Source organism: Ursus americanus, chromosome 8 (assembly GCF_024610735.1).
Source record: "Ursus americanus isolate L20-20 chromosome 8, mUrsAme1.1.p, whole genome shotgun sequence".
NCBI classification, from domain to species: Eukaryota; Metazoa; Chordata; class Mammalia; order Carnivora; family Ursidae; genus Ursus; species Ursus americanus.
In genome coordinates, this window is record NC_142134.1 from 83,537,894 (window position 1) to 83,552,615 (window position 14,722).

Genomic DNA, 14,722 nt, shown 5'->3' on the forward strand with positions numbered 1-14,722 from the left:
GCCACAGCTCTTCGGAGCTCCAGCCCTGGAGTGTTCTGGAACTTCATCTAGGTGTCTTCATGCAGTGCCTGTCCCCTGCTACTCTGGGGTGGTTCTTCCTGAATGTCCAGTGGTTTGGGCCTCCTGGACACCCTCTCAGCCACTGCCTTGACCCCAACCTGGGACCTTTGGAGCCTGTTTCTACTCATCGTGTTCCCGGGAAAGCCTCCTCCTGCCCTGGGCTCCAGACCAAGGAGGCCCCTGACCCTGGCTGACCCCTTCCATGTTGCCTGCTAGAGATGAGCAGGCCAGGACCCTCAGGGAGCAGCCTTAAGGGTCAGTGGAAGGGTCTCAGACTTTTTCTTCCTCCCTCCCTCCCTCCCTTCCTTTCTCTCTCCTTCTCTTTCTTTCTTTTCTTTCTTTCTTTCTTTCTTTCTTTCTTTCTTTCTTTCTTTCTTTCTTCTTTCTTTCTTTCTCTCTCTCTCTCTTTCTTTCTTTCTTTCTTTCTTTCTTCTTTCTTTCTTTCTCTTTCTCTCTCTCTTTCTTTCTTTCTTTCTTTCTTTCTCTTTCTTTCTTTCTTTCTTTCTTTCTTTCTTTCTTTCTTTCTTTCTCTTTCTTTCTCTTTCTCTCTCTCTCTCTCTTTCTTTCTTTCTTCTTTTTCTCTCTCTCCTGCTTTCTTTCTTGCTTGCTTGATTTTTTAAGCAGACTCCACACCCAGTGTGGAGCCCAATGCGGGGCTTGAACTCACAACCTTGAGATCAAGACCTGAGCTGAAATCAAGAGTGTGCCACCCAGGCACCCTAGGCTGCAGACTTTCAAGAGAAGTTAGAAACTCACATTCTTAAGTGAAATCTCGTCTTCAAAATATAGGAAACTTGTTGAGTCAGACTAGGCCTTGTGTGGCTCAGCAAGGGCCCCTGCCTTTCCCCTGTCCCCTCTTTCAGGGTGCAACTCACGCCTCATCTTCTGGACCTCGACCCCTTCCTGGGGAGTGGTCACCCCCTCTTGACCTTAAGCCTGTGTCTGCTGTCATCAGCACATAGCATACCGGTGCCACCACTTGTTAAGTGAACCAAACACTAGGTGACTTCATGACCAGGAGCCGTGGTCAGCTGGGTGCTGAGGTGTTGCCTTCATGGATTCGTGCTCCAAAACAGAAACCTGGGGGCAACGGTGAGGGGCCTCCTGGTGACTTTGGAAATAAGGGACATCCAATTGCATTTGGGGACGGACAACACGAGGCCCGCAAAGCCTCTGGAAGGGGAAGGCTGGCCTGTGAGGCCCAACCTGACACTCCCACTGCAGGAGGGGGATATCAGGATGCCTGGAGGGTGGGGGCAGACAGAAAAGGTGACCCAGTGAACTCCGGTCAGCCTCGGCTCTCAGGGCTCTTACTGAGTGGTAAGCTCCTGAGAGCTGGTTGTTCGATTGTTAGGAATTTTGAGGGTCAGTTATTAAACCCAGCCATTATTAAAATTAAATGATGTGAACTGAAAAATTAAGAAAATTATATTAAGACAAAGGTATAAGTACACAACCTCATTGTTTCTTTGTTATTTCACTATAGTTCACTATTTTCCATGCTCCTGATGTTATTTATGGTGGAGAGATGGTCTGCACTATGGCGCATCTCTTCCCAACTCTGTGTCCAGCGACATCACGGTGGGGGCTTCACCGACAATGTTGGCTGGCCGTGCCCAGGGTGGAGAGGCATGCCAGCCCCTCCTTGTTGCTTCCTGACTCACATATCCTGATTTCTGAGTGTTTCCACTTGTTCACATAACAAGAATATGAGGCCAGCAGTGGGGCACTCATGCTGTCTATATGGCCTTCTGAAACTGTCCTGTCCTGGGAGGGGCAGTGCATGTCCTCTGGTCTTCACAGTGAGCCAGCAGGCTGTGGGCACATGGGCAGCCTAGAAGGTTGGAGAGGCCAGAGTCCTCACCAATGGGGCCCTCCATCTAGCTCTTGGAGCAGTCTGGACTGTTGGGCAGTGGGAATCATTCAGCTAAAACTGATCAGTCAGTTTGATGCAGGAGATCAGGGAGAAATCCCAGCACCCTCGGCTAAACCTAATGTTTCCCTTGTTGCTTCTGTTCCCTCTGACCAAAGTGACTTGGCTGCTTTCAGGAAGGGATTGACACGAGCCCCTGAGTGGAGTCTGCAAGAAGGGTGGTCAGTAGTTCTTGACTGGAGAATGGAGGGCAGGTCTGAGGGGCCATAGCCCTGCCGAGGGGTGGTTAGGACCCTGGAGAGCTGCTAAGGTTTGAGGAGGGCAGGGACAAGCTCTGCAGGAACTGCTTTAATTCCCGGGTACTTGCTCTCTTGCAGCTCAAGGAGAGCAAGAGAGGAGCAGATACCAGGCATGACTGCAAGCAGTGTGGGTGGCGGTCTGCTGTCAGTCTGCAGTCACTGGGCGACGTTTGGTCTCTTTGGAGAGAAAGGTAGACCTTTCTACCTTTCTCCAAAAAGGGCTGTGAGGTAGGGCCCTGTGCTTTGTGCAAATTAATTAGGGTTCTTAAAAATGTTGTTCATAGTATGAGGTGTCAGAAACAGCTTTCTACTAGGACTAGGTGATGTCTGAGGAGGAAATCAAAGCACACAACTGAGAAAAGGATGTCCATCATTGGAAGTCCACGCTAGAGCTCGGACTTGAAGTACATCTGTACATGTGTGTGGTCTGAGGAGCCGGAAACAAGCATTTTCAGAAAGCCATATTTCCCAAGCATTGGCAATTCATTTGCTGGAATGATACTTATTACCTGGTTTAGATCTGGGATAACAGGACAACAGAAAGAACTGCAGGCTTAAAAATGGTTAAGATCGTAAATTTTATGTTACGCATCTTTTACCAAAATAAAAATAATTAGGAAGAAAGTAAAGAGATGGAGAAATATATACCATGCTAACACCAATCAAAAGAAAGCTGAGTGGCTGTATCAGTGGTAGACAAAGCAGAGTTCGGAAGAAGGAAAATTATCCGGGGTAAAAAGGGACGTTACGCAACGACACAGGGGGTCATTTCTCCAAGGAGATAACATCCTTAACGTGTATGGACCTAAGTACAGAGCGTCAAATTACATGAAGCAAAAACTGATAGAACTCGAGAGATCAATAGATAAACCCACTAGTTGGCTAACTTCAGGGCTCTTCTTTCAGTAATTGATAAATCGGCAGGCAGAAATCAGTAAGAAGACTGGAACTAAACAGCCCTGCACATAGTGGACGTCAGCAGACCACTCCGTCCAACAACAGCAGAACATATGTCCTTTCAAGGCCACATGGAGCACTCACCAGAAGAGACCATATTCTGGACCGTGACACACATCTTAACAAATAAAGAATAAAAAGCATAAGGAATGTATGATCATACTACAGCAGAATTAAGCCAGGGATCAGAAATTAAACAGAAAGTAGCTGGAAAATCCCAAAATATATGAAACAGAACTCCTCTAAATAACACATGGGTCAAAGAAGAAGTCTCCAAAGAAATTTATAAAGAGTTTGAACTCAATGAAAACAAAAATACAGCTTATTAAAATTTGTGGGATACAGTGAAAGTGGTGCTTAGAGGGATGTTTACAACATTAAATGGACATAAGAGAGGAGAAGCAAGATCCAAAATCAATAATCTAATTTTAGGAAACTAGAAAAGGAAAATCGATTTAAGCCTAAAGCAAGCAGAAGAAAAAAAATAAACATTAAGAACAACACTGAGCCCCAAAATGTGACAACTTAGATAAAATGAAGTTTTCAATGCCTTGAAAGACGCAAACTACCAACACCCATATAGGATGAAATAGAGTAATCTGAACAGAACTGTGTGTATTAAAGATATTGGAATAATAATTAATAATCTTCCAAAAAGAAAACACCAGTCCTTGGTGAATTCATTGATGAATTCTAACAAACCTAGGGGAGAAATTATGTCAAATTCACTACAATCTCTTTCAAAAAATAGAAGCAGAGGGAACACTTCTTAACCCATTCTATAAGGCCAGCATTACCTAATACCAAAACCAGATAAAGACATCACGAGAAAGAAAACCTATAGACCAAAATCTCTTATGAACATAGAAGCAAAAATTCTTAATAAAATATTAACAAAACAAATCCAATAAGGTATAAAAATAAGTATACTCCATGAGTGAGTGGATTTTATCCCAGGTATACAAGGCTGGCGCAACATTTGAAAATCAGTTAATATAATCTACCACATTAACAGGCTAAAGAAGAAAAAGTAACACATTCATTTCAATTGATGGAGAAAAAGTATTTGACAAAAACCAACACTCATTCAGAATAAAAACTATGCCAAATAGAAAAAAGCTTCCTTAGCTAGATGGAAATTCTACAAAACCCTTTAGCAAGCATCAAACTTAATGGTGAGAAACTAGGTGTTTCCCTCCTAATATTGGGAATACGGCAAGGGTGTCCCCCTCTCACCACTCATATTCAACGTTGTACTGGAAGTCCTAGCAAGTGCAATGAGGTAAGAAAAAGAAATACTATGTATGTAGATTGGGAAGGGAGGGGCAAAACTGTCTTTTCTTGCAGATGACATGACTGTCTCTGTGAAAATATCAAGGAATCAATTTAAAAAACCTTCCCGGAACTAGTAAGTGATTGTTTTAAGGTCACAGCATACAAGGTTAATATACAAAATCCAGTCATTTTTCTTTATATCAGCAATACATACCCGGAACTTGAAATTAAGAACACAAAACCACTTATATTAGCATAAAAATGAAATACTTAGGTACAAATTAACAAACACAGTCCCAATTAAAATACCAGCAAGATATTTTGTGGGTATGGACAAACTGATTTTAAAGTTTATATGGAAAGTCACCTCCTCCCGACCCTGGAATAGCCAGCATAATACTGCAGAAAAAAAGTTGGAGAATTTGTATTTCTGATTTCAAGCCTATACAGCTATAATGATCAAGACGCTATGGTATTAGTGAAAAAATAGATGCAGAGATAAATAAAGCAGAACAGAGAACCCAGGAACCACACAACTAGAGAACCACACAACTGCAGTGTGATGAAAGCACCACGGCAATTCAATGGGGAAAGGGTAGTTTTGCACAGTTTGGTATCCATGTGCAAACAGGGGTATCTAGGTTCAGACCCTGCAGCTTTCATAAATACTAACTCGTAGACCTAACTATAAAACACAAAGCTATGGAACTCCTAGAAGATGGCATAGAAGAAAATATGGGCGACCTTGAGTTTCGTGATGAGGGTTTTAAAACAAGTGTTTATCTTCATTCCAGTTAATGAACATACAGTGCTACGCTGGTTTCAGGGATTCAACACTTGCGTACATCACCCGAGCTCATCACGACACGCGCCCTCCTTAGTCCCCATCCCCTATCTCTCCTACCCCCACCTCCCTTCTGGTAACCGTCAGTGTGTTCTCTATAGTTAAGGGTCTGCTTCTTGGTTTTTCCCCTTTGCGTGTTTGTTTTGTTTCTCAAATTCCACATATGAGTGAGATCACAGGGTATTCGTCGTTCTCTGACTTATTTTGCTTAGCATTATTCTCTCTAGCTCCATCCATGTCGTTGCAAGTGGCAAGATTTCATTCTTTTTTATGGCTGAATAATATTCCATTGCATATATATATATATATATATATATATATATATATATATATATATATATAATCTCCCACATACTTTACCCATTCAACCATCTATTGATGGACATGGTAATGAGTTTTAAGATACAACAACTAACTACACTTCATGAAGGAAAAATTATTAAGTTGGACTTTCTTAAAATTTAAAACTGTTTTTCCAAATGCACTGTGAAGGGAATGAAGAAACAAATTATACCCTTGGAGAAAATATTTGCAAAACACACATCTGATAAAGGACTTGTATCCAAAATTTACAAAAATTTTAAATAATAAGAAAACAGAAAACTAATTTAAAAATGGGCAAAGATCTGAACAGACACCTCGCCAAAGAATAAGGTATACAGATGGCAGACCAGTGCATGAAAAGTTGTTCAACAGTATTTGTATTACAGGGAATTGTAGGTTAGAACAAAAATGAGACACATGCGTTAGAAAGATTAAAATGCAAGTAACTGACGACACCAAAGGCTGCCGAGGCTGCGGAGCCGTAGGACTTCTCCTTCGTCGTTGATGGGAACGCGAAATGGCACAGTTGCTTTCCGGCAGTTTCTCAGACGGTAAAATACAGTCATGCCACACTACCAGCAATCGCACTCCTTGGACCCAACTGAACTGAGAGCTTACACGTACACGCAAAGCTGCACACAAGTGTTTACAGCAATTTTATTCATGATTGTCCCCAAGCTGGAGGAAGCAGCTTCCGCGGGTGGACGTGACCCATCCAGACAGTGGAATATTATTCAGCACTAAAAAGAAACGAGCCGTCAAGCCATAAAAAGACACGGAGGAATCTTAAGTGCATTTGCTAAGGGGAAGAAGCCAGTCTGAAACAGCTACACGCTGCATGGCTCTAACTTGATGACAATCTGGAAAAGGCAAAGCCGTGGACACAGCCAAGAGATCAGCGGTTGCCGGGGCCGGGTGGGGGCCGCGGGGAGAGAGGGGCAGGTGGAACACAGCGGGTCTTTAGGGCAGTGGGTTATGCCGTATGGCATCTACCAGTGCCTGCCTGTCATGATGCCTGTGTTAGGCCTGCAGAGATCTGCAGCACAAGCAATGAGCGTGTGCCCGTAAAGCAGCCGTTTAGCGGGTCGGGGGATCCCACGAAGGAACGAACGCAGACTCTGACAAGAGAATCAAACCCTAGCGCTTGAACCACCTCACTGAAGGAGGAGGAGAAAAGGTGCTGAGTGAAGTACTTTTGGAAATGAGCAGAGTCTGTAAGACTAAAGACAAAAGAAGCTGCCCGTCAACCCTGTCCTCTGCTTGATAAAACTGTCGCCCTTGGGGAAAGGGTTAGCCGTTCTGTTCTTGCCGTGCACATACGCGGGAAGTGAGCAGGTAAGTAAACGCGTGGTGGGTGATGGGAGCCAGGTATCTCACTGCGGGAGTGGAAACTTGCATCCCAGCAAAAGCGGGGAGGCCAGAGTGCTCGTGTGCTGACAGAGCGCGTGGGAGGCACGAGCAAGAACGCAGCTTTGACTTCCTGTCGATTCGTGCCTACGCGCAGAACTGTCTGCAGCTGTGTCCATGCCCAGGCCGGCACGTGCACATGTACTTCCTTGCTCCGACACCCCAGTAGCCAAGGGCACAGCCAGTGCCCGGATCTCTAAGACCATTCCCCGATTAAAGCAGTGCACTCCTGGAGGGGCTGCTGATTCCAGGACCACACAGGAAATATACAAATGAGTCTGGAGCGTCTGCTTGTCCCAGGACGTGCGGAGCGTGCACCCCCCCCCAAACCGATAACCCTACCCACCCACCAACCCAAAACACTGAAAACACCCAGAGTGACGGGCTTGATGGGTTATGTCCGGCTCGAGAGCCCGCTGAGAGGCTCCCAGTGGCCACAGTCAGAACAGACCGAACAACAAAATCAGTCAAGTTGACCAGGGTTATAACCGAAACACCCACGACTCCAGACGGATGTAGACAAATTGTAATATAAATCAATGGAAGGGTGAAAGGAGACATGTCTCCAGTGGAGAACCCTGCTCCTGCAGTGTGGGGCTCACGGCGACTTCCACCAAAAAAGGACCTTTCTAGAAACCTTTCTAGAAACCAGTCTCATGTGTCAGGCCAGCCTCACAGCCCTTCACTGCTCCCCAGTTGGCTCTGAGCCCTGACCTACCCCCAGTTGTGCCATCACTTCCTCCAAGGCCTCGGGCCATGTTCTTCCCTCTGCCCAGGGTAACTTCTTGTCCTCCCCCAAGGGTCCTCCACGGCCCTGCCGCACAGCCATGGACTGTGGGAGGTGTCTCTCTCAGAGGCTTTTTCTTTCTTTCCCAGTCAGTGGGGCTGGCCTAGGGTCAAAAGATACCCTCAAGGGATCCCAGACCCCCTGCTCAGCCTGCTCCTTCCGTAGCCCATGGGTCAGGAGGAGGCACCCAGATAGCCCTTCTAGATGCTGAGATAAGCAGAGGAATGTCTCATCATTTTAAGCAAGTTGACAGCAGGTGACCAGGACGCACACAGCATTTGCAGACGGAACAGAAAGCGGGGAGGGCGTGCAGTGACCAGGTCACCCTCCACATCTTCTAAGGCTCAGCCCGAAGGCCACTTCTTATACAGCTTTCCAAGCCCCAGGCCCAGAGGAACGAGAGCTGCTTCTTTGTCCTCTCCCAGGGCCCACTCACTGTCTTCCAGGGCTCCGGTGGGCCAGGGACTGAGGCAGGAGGACAGAGGGGACCCCCCTCACATGCCCGCCAGCTCTGTACCCATTCCCGAAACACAAGTCCCCACCTTGCTCCCATCAGGCCCCACACCCTCCTCGCTGGGGGAGAGGTTGTGCAGGAGGCAGATTCCAGCCCTGGAAGCAATGGTTATCCTGTGCACCTAGGGGCCAAACCCACCAGGGGACTCAGCCACCCCGTGGGAGAAACTCTGTCCCCATTGTCCATTCGTCATTCACCCCAGCTCCTCCCGAGGAGGGTTTGATGCGGCTTCTGAGGACGGGTGGTGCCTGCGGCGTTTGCCGGCCTCACACGCACCTGGGCTGGGGTGAGTCAGGGTGGGCAGACGGGGTGAGACACCCTACCTCTCGTGAGGTCCCAGCTGACACCCTCGCAGCATCACACTGCAGCCACGGACGGCCGCGGGGACCTGCCGCTGCGGGCCCTGCACCTCCCAGGCCCAGCATCGTCTCTGCCCAGAGGCCGCACGGGGACCTGGACGCGCGCAGACCGTTCGGAGGGCGGGGAGGGGGCGGACAGCCTCGGCTGGGTGCCCGCGCAGGTACCTGGCCCCGGCGCGTCTCGCAGTTGTGCAGGTAGCTCAGGTGGTAGATCTTCAGGTTTAAGGCGCCAAAATTCAGGTACTTCAAGAAAACCTGAGACGGAGTCACAACAACAGTCATTAGAAAGCCCGTTTTCGGAAGGTACTCAGGCGTGCAAGGGTGGGGAGGCGCCCAGCTGCCCGGAGCAGGGCCCATACATGGCACCGATCTCGGCACACGCAGGCCTGTGCGTGTGAAGACACACTCAGAGGTGTGAAAGAGACAGGGATGACCTCACGGAGCCAAGCAGCAGAGGGGAGCGCATGCGGACACCAAGGGAACGGGCACGCGCCCGCCAGGCACGGGACAGACCCGGGGACACAGACGCGCACGCCCAGCACTCACGTCTTCGTCTTCACTCGTGAAGCACGGGCCGTCCAGCTTGTTCACAGCCATGATGACGGCCACCACATCTTTGCCGTTCATGATGGGCGTGGCCAGAATGTTCTTTGTCACGTAGTCGGTCAGCTCATCGGCGAAGGAGCTGAAGTGGGGACACTGGGCAGCAAGAGAAGAGAGAAGAGAGGCCGTCACGTCGGTCTGTGACCCCGGCGGGGACAGGGCTAAGCTGCTCAGAGACCACTGTGCAGGCTGGTGCTGAGCCCTCGTGGCCCTGCGCCGGGCATCAGGAGCCCAGGCAGTGTAAGAGCACACGGCCCATGGCCTATCCTTGTGGCTCCAGCCTTATCCCCCCCACCCCACCCCCCGGAGCCAGTAACCCCAGCCCTCCATCACAGACTCTGCCGCGTCCTCCCACGGCCTGGGTCCTCCCACACCTGCTGTCCTCTGGCCAAGCCAGCTTCTTGGGAACCTCTGAGCTGTCCAGCTGCCTGACTATAAGCCCCTCTGAGCTCAGGCTGCCCTCTCCTGCCTTCACCTGCCCTGAGGCCAGCCCCGCAGGCTCCTCCCCAAAAGTGTGTTGGCTGAATAAAGGGTGAGTGTGAGTTGGGTGGAGGGTCCCCTACGGGTCTTCTGAGGCCCTGCTCCAGCCAGCGTCTGCTTCATGGGACCTGTCGCCCATCTGATAAGGCATTCGTCCACTCGTGGCCCCCAGGGCAGGTCCCGCTCGCCCTACAGTTGCTCCCCGGGGCCTCTCCTTGACTAGGGGCTGGTTGAGCGGCTCTTAAGTTCTGTATCTACAGGCAACAGAGCAGCTGAGTTTTGGCCCAGGTGTTGGGGTGTTACCAGGACGAGGACCCTCCAGGTGACTAGGACCCTGCCCTGCAGGGTGGGTGTGACTCCAGCTCCAGCTCCTAGTTCCTGGGTGCTGATGATTTATTTAAACGAGGCCAACGTGACCCTCTGCAGAGCTGCAGGGGACAGCTCAGAGTTGGACTGCCCGGGTTGGGGTCTGGACCTGCCACCGTGTGATGGGATGGCCCCAGGCCCCTCTCCTCACTGGTCAGCTTGGGTTGAGTGAGGAAATCCCTGTAAATTCTCCCTACATTTTGTTATTATTATTTGTTGTTAAAGGAGCTCTTTTGGGTTTACTCAAGGACTGTTGGTCCTGTGGCAGAAGAGGGGTGACTGACCCCACGGGACTTGCTGTGCCCTCTCCATGGCTCGGGCTCCTTGCAGCCCCAGGATGCCGCGTCCACTCTCCAGCCTCCCGGGCATGGGCAGCTGGGCCACAATTCAGGCCAGCGGGAGGTGAGAGGAGGCCTGCTGGGGACGAGAACAGTCCGTGTTCTAGTGAAGAGGTGTGTGTGTCTGGTGCCAACTTGTCCCCGCTCTTCTCCTGCCCGATTGCAGGGAGGCAGCTGTCACCCGCAGCCACAGGGCACCCGGCATCAAAGCGAAATCAAGATGGGCTTCCTGGAGGCGGCAGCACCACCAGGTTCTGTGACCCGAAGGGAGAGCATTTGCGGACTCCTGTCTCGCCACCTCACCCCAGGGCTGAGCACAGGCATGAACTCAGGGCTGTTTTCACATCCCCCCGTTCCATGTCTGTGCTCTCTCTGGTCACCTTCCTGGCACCTGCTGCTGCTCTGGGGTCCTGCAGTGCTGGCCACACCGCCCTCGGCTCTGCCCCAGACTTTCCTCCTGCCCTTCAGCTGCACTCCCCTGCTCCCACCTGCAGTCCTGCACAGTGTCCCCTGCTCCCAGGTGCTCCACGGCACCCACCAGACACCCCCTCTTGCTCCTGCCACACTTGGGGCCTTCACCCCATGGTTGTGGCTGCAGCGGTCAGCAGCTCATCAGCTCCCACACCCTAGGTGCAAGGCACAGGGAGCCTCAGGAAGGTTAAGAGCAGGCTCTGGCTAGGAGCTGTGCTCTCTGAGCAGAGATGCCCAAGGGCTGGGGTCGCCTGCATTCCACATCTTTGTACCCTGTGCCTGTTTGGTTCCCCGCCTGCATCTTCTGCTCCACTGCCTCTGTATCAAGGCTCCCACCCGGCTTCTCTACCGAGTCAGACGTGGCAGTCCCGGAGCCTCGCTCAGAGCCCCAACCACCTTGAGGACAACAGGTGACGCTTAGGCTCCCAGAAGCCCCATAACCGCAGTGTTACAGTAGGACCAGCCCCAGGCGTTGCATCCTAAGCCTCATTCCCAAAACATCCATGCTCTCGTGCCCCCCATTCCAGGGGTTGGAACCCACCCATCACCCATGGAAAGCACCCTGGTGTCACCTAGGCACCTCCCTCTCCCTCAGCTTCCGTAGGTCTAGGGGTCCTGTGATTGCTCTGAAGTGCCCCAATGCTGCCCCCACTGCCTAGACCCTCATCCTTGTCACCTGCAGCACCCACCCCACCTGGCCCATCTGTGCACTGGAGGGCCAGCCTGGTGCTGCTGCCCTCCTCCCTCTTCTGAGCTGGCCTGGCTCCCAGAGCTTCCCCACAAAGCTGTGTCCCTAATGCCAGTCCAGCCTCCTTTGACCCCACAATAGCTGGCTGCCACAGCTGGGGTCTGGACGCCTTGGCAACACACGGGACCCTCATCACGGGCTGTTTCTGGGCCCACAGCTTCTTAAGGGGGGGTCAGACACCACCACAGAGCCAGGACCTGGGTGTGGTCCCACTCAGCTGCTTGAGGGCAATGGCTGAGCCGTGTCCCCTCCACAGCCTCCCAGGGCCTTCTGCCTAGCTGCCTGGCCATGAGCCCTCGGGGGTCTTAAGAGCTGCAAAGTGGTGGTGGGGTGATGTTGCAGCCCCGAGGTGTCCTCGTCCTTGCTGCCTGCAAGGAGTCCCTGTCCTCCAGCCACGCACCACTCTCCAAAGACAGCCCCCCACGCTTTTCTCTTCAAGCGAGGAAGGTGCTGGAGTCTCAGATGGAGCGAGGCTTTCTGCCTCAGTCTCCCCCCTGAAGACAGCTTGAGTCCAGGACCCTAACACTTGCAGAGCTTAGGTCTTCAAGACCCACTTAATGGAAACTGACTTTTTGGGTGATTTTGCCTCTGCCCTCAGTTCCAATGCATCTGGACCAACAGGACCCAGCACAGCCCTGAGGGTTGAGGCCAACACGGGGCCCCTCGCCCCCTGGGGAGAGATCAGAGTAGGCTGTCCTGATGGAGGTGGGAGGGTCTCGAGAAGCCAAAGCCCCAGGGAGGGGAAGGGCACAGGACCTAGAGCAGCCATGCCGCCTGAAGCGGACCCTCAGCGCAGGCTGGGGGATGGGCAGCCTGAGGACAGAGCCCTGGGGGCTGAGAGGTCCACCCCGGACTCTGAGAAGGGAGAGGACAAGATACAGGGAGAGAAAGGGCAGCAGAAGTCCCCAGCACAACCCCTGCACCTCTCCCAGCTGCCGGATTCCTTCTCCTCCTGGGAGTTCAGGCACCTGATATTCTGATGCATGGGGTGACCTATTTCTTAAAATGGAGTGAAGAGGCAGCTAATCCCAGAGATTACTATATTCAGGTCGCTGGACCCAGGGTTGTTTAGAACAGATAAATTTAAGAGGATTGCAGTCACTTCCTTCCCAGGCCCCAGAGGGCCGGGGGGTGTGGTGTACGTCCGTTTGTCTCCAGGGACTCGGGGACACTGGCTGTTTCAGGAGAAACCTGTCCTGGTGGCAAGCCCCTCTGGATTCCTTCACAGAACACGGAAGAGGCTGACCCAGCTCAGGGCTCCTGCTTCCCCCTCTCAGAGGTGGGGAAGGGAGAGCAGGGGAGGAGCCGGTGGCTCTTGTTCTCCCCCAGCAGCCTCTTCCTGCTCCTTCTTCTTGGAGCCCCTCATCCCCATGCTTGCTTTGGGGGCCTCTGTCCCTCACACATGCATCCAACAGGCACCTCTATCCCCCTAGCCCCACCCACCCTGGCTTCCACCCCAGGATTCCTGAAGTCCTAGTGCACTAGCTCCCCACCCCCAGCAAGACCCTGGCCTCCTGAATCTCAGCTCCAAGCACTGCTGTCTATCTTTCCTGCCCAGCCTGGACCAGCCCTGGTCTCCCCGCTGCTTCTGCTAAACCCCCAAACTTGCCTGGGCCAGGAAGCAGCATGGTCTCCTATGGGGTTGTGAGTTTTGGACTCTGGAGTCCACTGGCCCTTCCTTTCTGGGCCTTTGCACCAACCCCTGCTCTGACCCCTTCCTCCCCAGTCCTCCATTCAGGGACCTGTGGGTCAACGGGGTAGTGGGGCCTGCCCAGACCACCCTCCCAGCCACCTCAAGGCTGGCTTCCTTCCTCTCTGCAAGCTCTGGCCCAGCCAGCCCTCTTCCCCGGGGCCGCCTTCCTGGACCAGAGGTCCCCACACGGCCTGCAGGCTGACCCGCTGCATGGGGCCCGTAGGGACCCCTTGCCGACCCGGTCGGTTGTGGGCCAGGACCCACCTCTGCCACGTCCTTGATGTTCACCATCTTCTTGGTCTGAGCCACGTGGCCCACAACCCCAATGTCCAGCGGGAAGACGATCTCAGAGTCTGGGGGCACCAGGCAGTCCTCCAGGACGCTGGCGGGCTGCACACTGAAGAGGCGCGTGGCCAGCTCGGCCACGCCGTTGCGCTGGCGGTACATGAAGAGGCTGCAGCGGTCGGCGTGCAGGAGGGCACAGAGGCGTCTCAGGATCTTGAAGACCACGCGCTCCATGTTCACGCTCTCCTGCATGTCCTGCACCAGCTCGAACAAGGCTGCGCTCTCCTCCACCTGGCACAGCTCGCGGAAGCTGGTGCAGTCCACCGGCTGTCCCTCCTCGCAGGCGCCGGCCACATGCTCGGGGCTCAGCCTCCTCCCAAAGTACTCGTCCGTGAAGCCGGGGTTCTGGTCGAGGAACTGCTGCACCTCGTCCTCACTGAGGCTCATGGTGTCCCACCGCCTGTCTGCGAGACGCGGCCGGTCCCCAGGCACACGCAGACTCCCAGCAAACACTGTCATCAGCAAAGCCTTTCTTAGGGACGATTACTGAGCCCTGGGAGGACACCAGCTGACTCACCCATGCCTGCCCCCGTCGGCTTAGATCTTGGACTTTCCGCTACCCGCCCCTGGGAAAATCAGACCTCCTGGAATGGGGGCAGCTGGGTCACAGCCCCGGGGGCTGCTGCCTGTGGCAGGGGTCCTGGGCAGCCAGTGGAGCAGGCCCTTCCACCTAATCCCCCGGAGAGGGTAATCCCACAGACACCACGGCCCTCTCTGCCTGGGGGATTGCCTGAGAATCCAGATGGTCCAACAGGCAGCCCCACGTCTCCTGGCACTCAGACCTGGACTCCAGTGTGCTGGGAAGGTGGGGCCCCAGCCCCGCCTCGGGGAGAGGCAACCCAGCCCTAGGCAGGGAGGGGAGACCCCTGTCCAGTGCCAGAGGTCAGCGAGTGCAGCTCCGTGGCTCCACCCTCATGGAGGGAAGTGACGAGAGGGGAGGAAGGTGGCCCAGCATCCATTGTGAAGGTGGGACCAGAGG

At 52.9% G+C, this 14,722-nt stretch overlaps 1 protein-coding gene across 2 annotated transcripts in view; it reads right to left on the reverse strand.

Annotated features, from left to right (window-relative positions):
- The window catches only part of PDE6B (phosphodiesterase 6B), a 33,318-nt gene extending 19,116 nt beyond the window's left edge, over positions 1-14,202 (reverse strand). The window contains exons 1-3 of one of the 2 annotated variants that reach the window (XM_045774795.2): positions 13,663-14,202; positions 9,246-9,398; positions 8,865-8,954 (exon numbers count right to left, since the gene is read on the reverse strand). In XM_045774795.2, the coding sequence (XP_045630751.2) occupies positions 8,865-8,954; positions 9,246-9,398; positions 13,663-14,202 (783 nt within the window). The remainder of the gene's footprint in view (positions 1-8,864; positions 8,955-9,245; positions 9,399-13,662) is intronic. The other variant, XM_045774796.2, reaches the window with a different exon arrangement.
- Between the last annotated feature and the right edge of the window lie 520 nt (positions 14,203-14,722).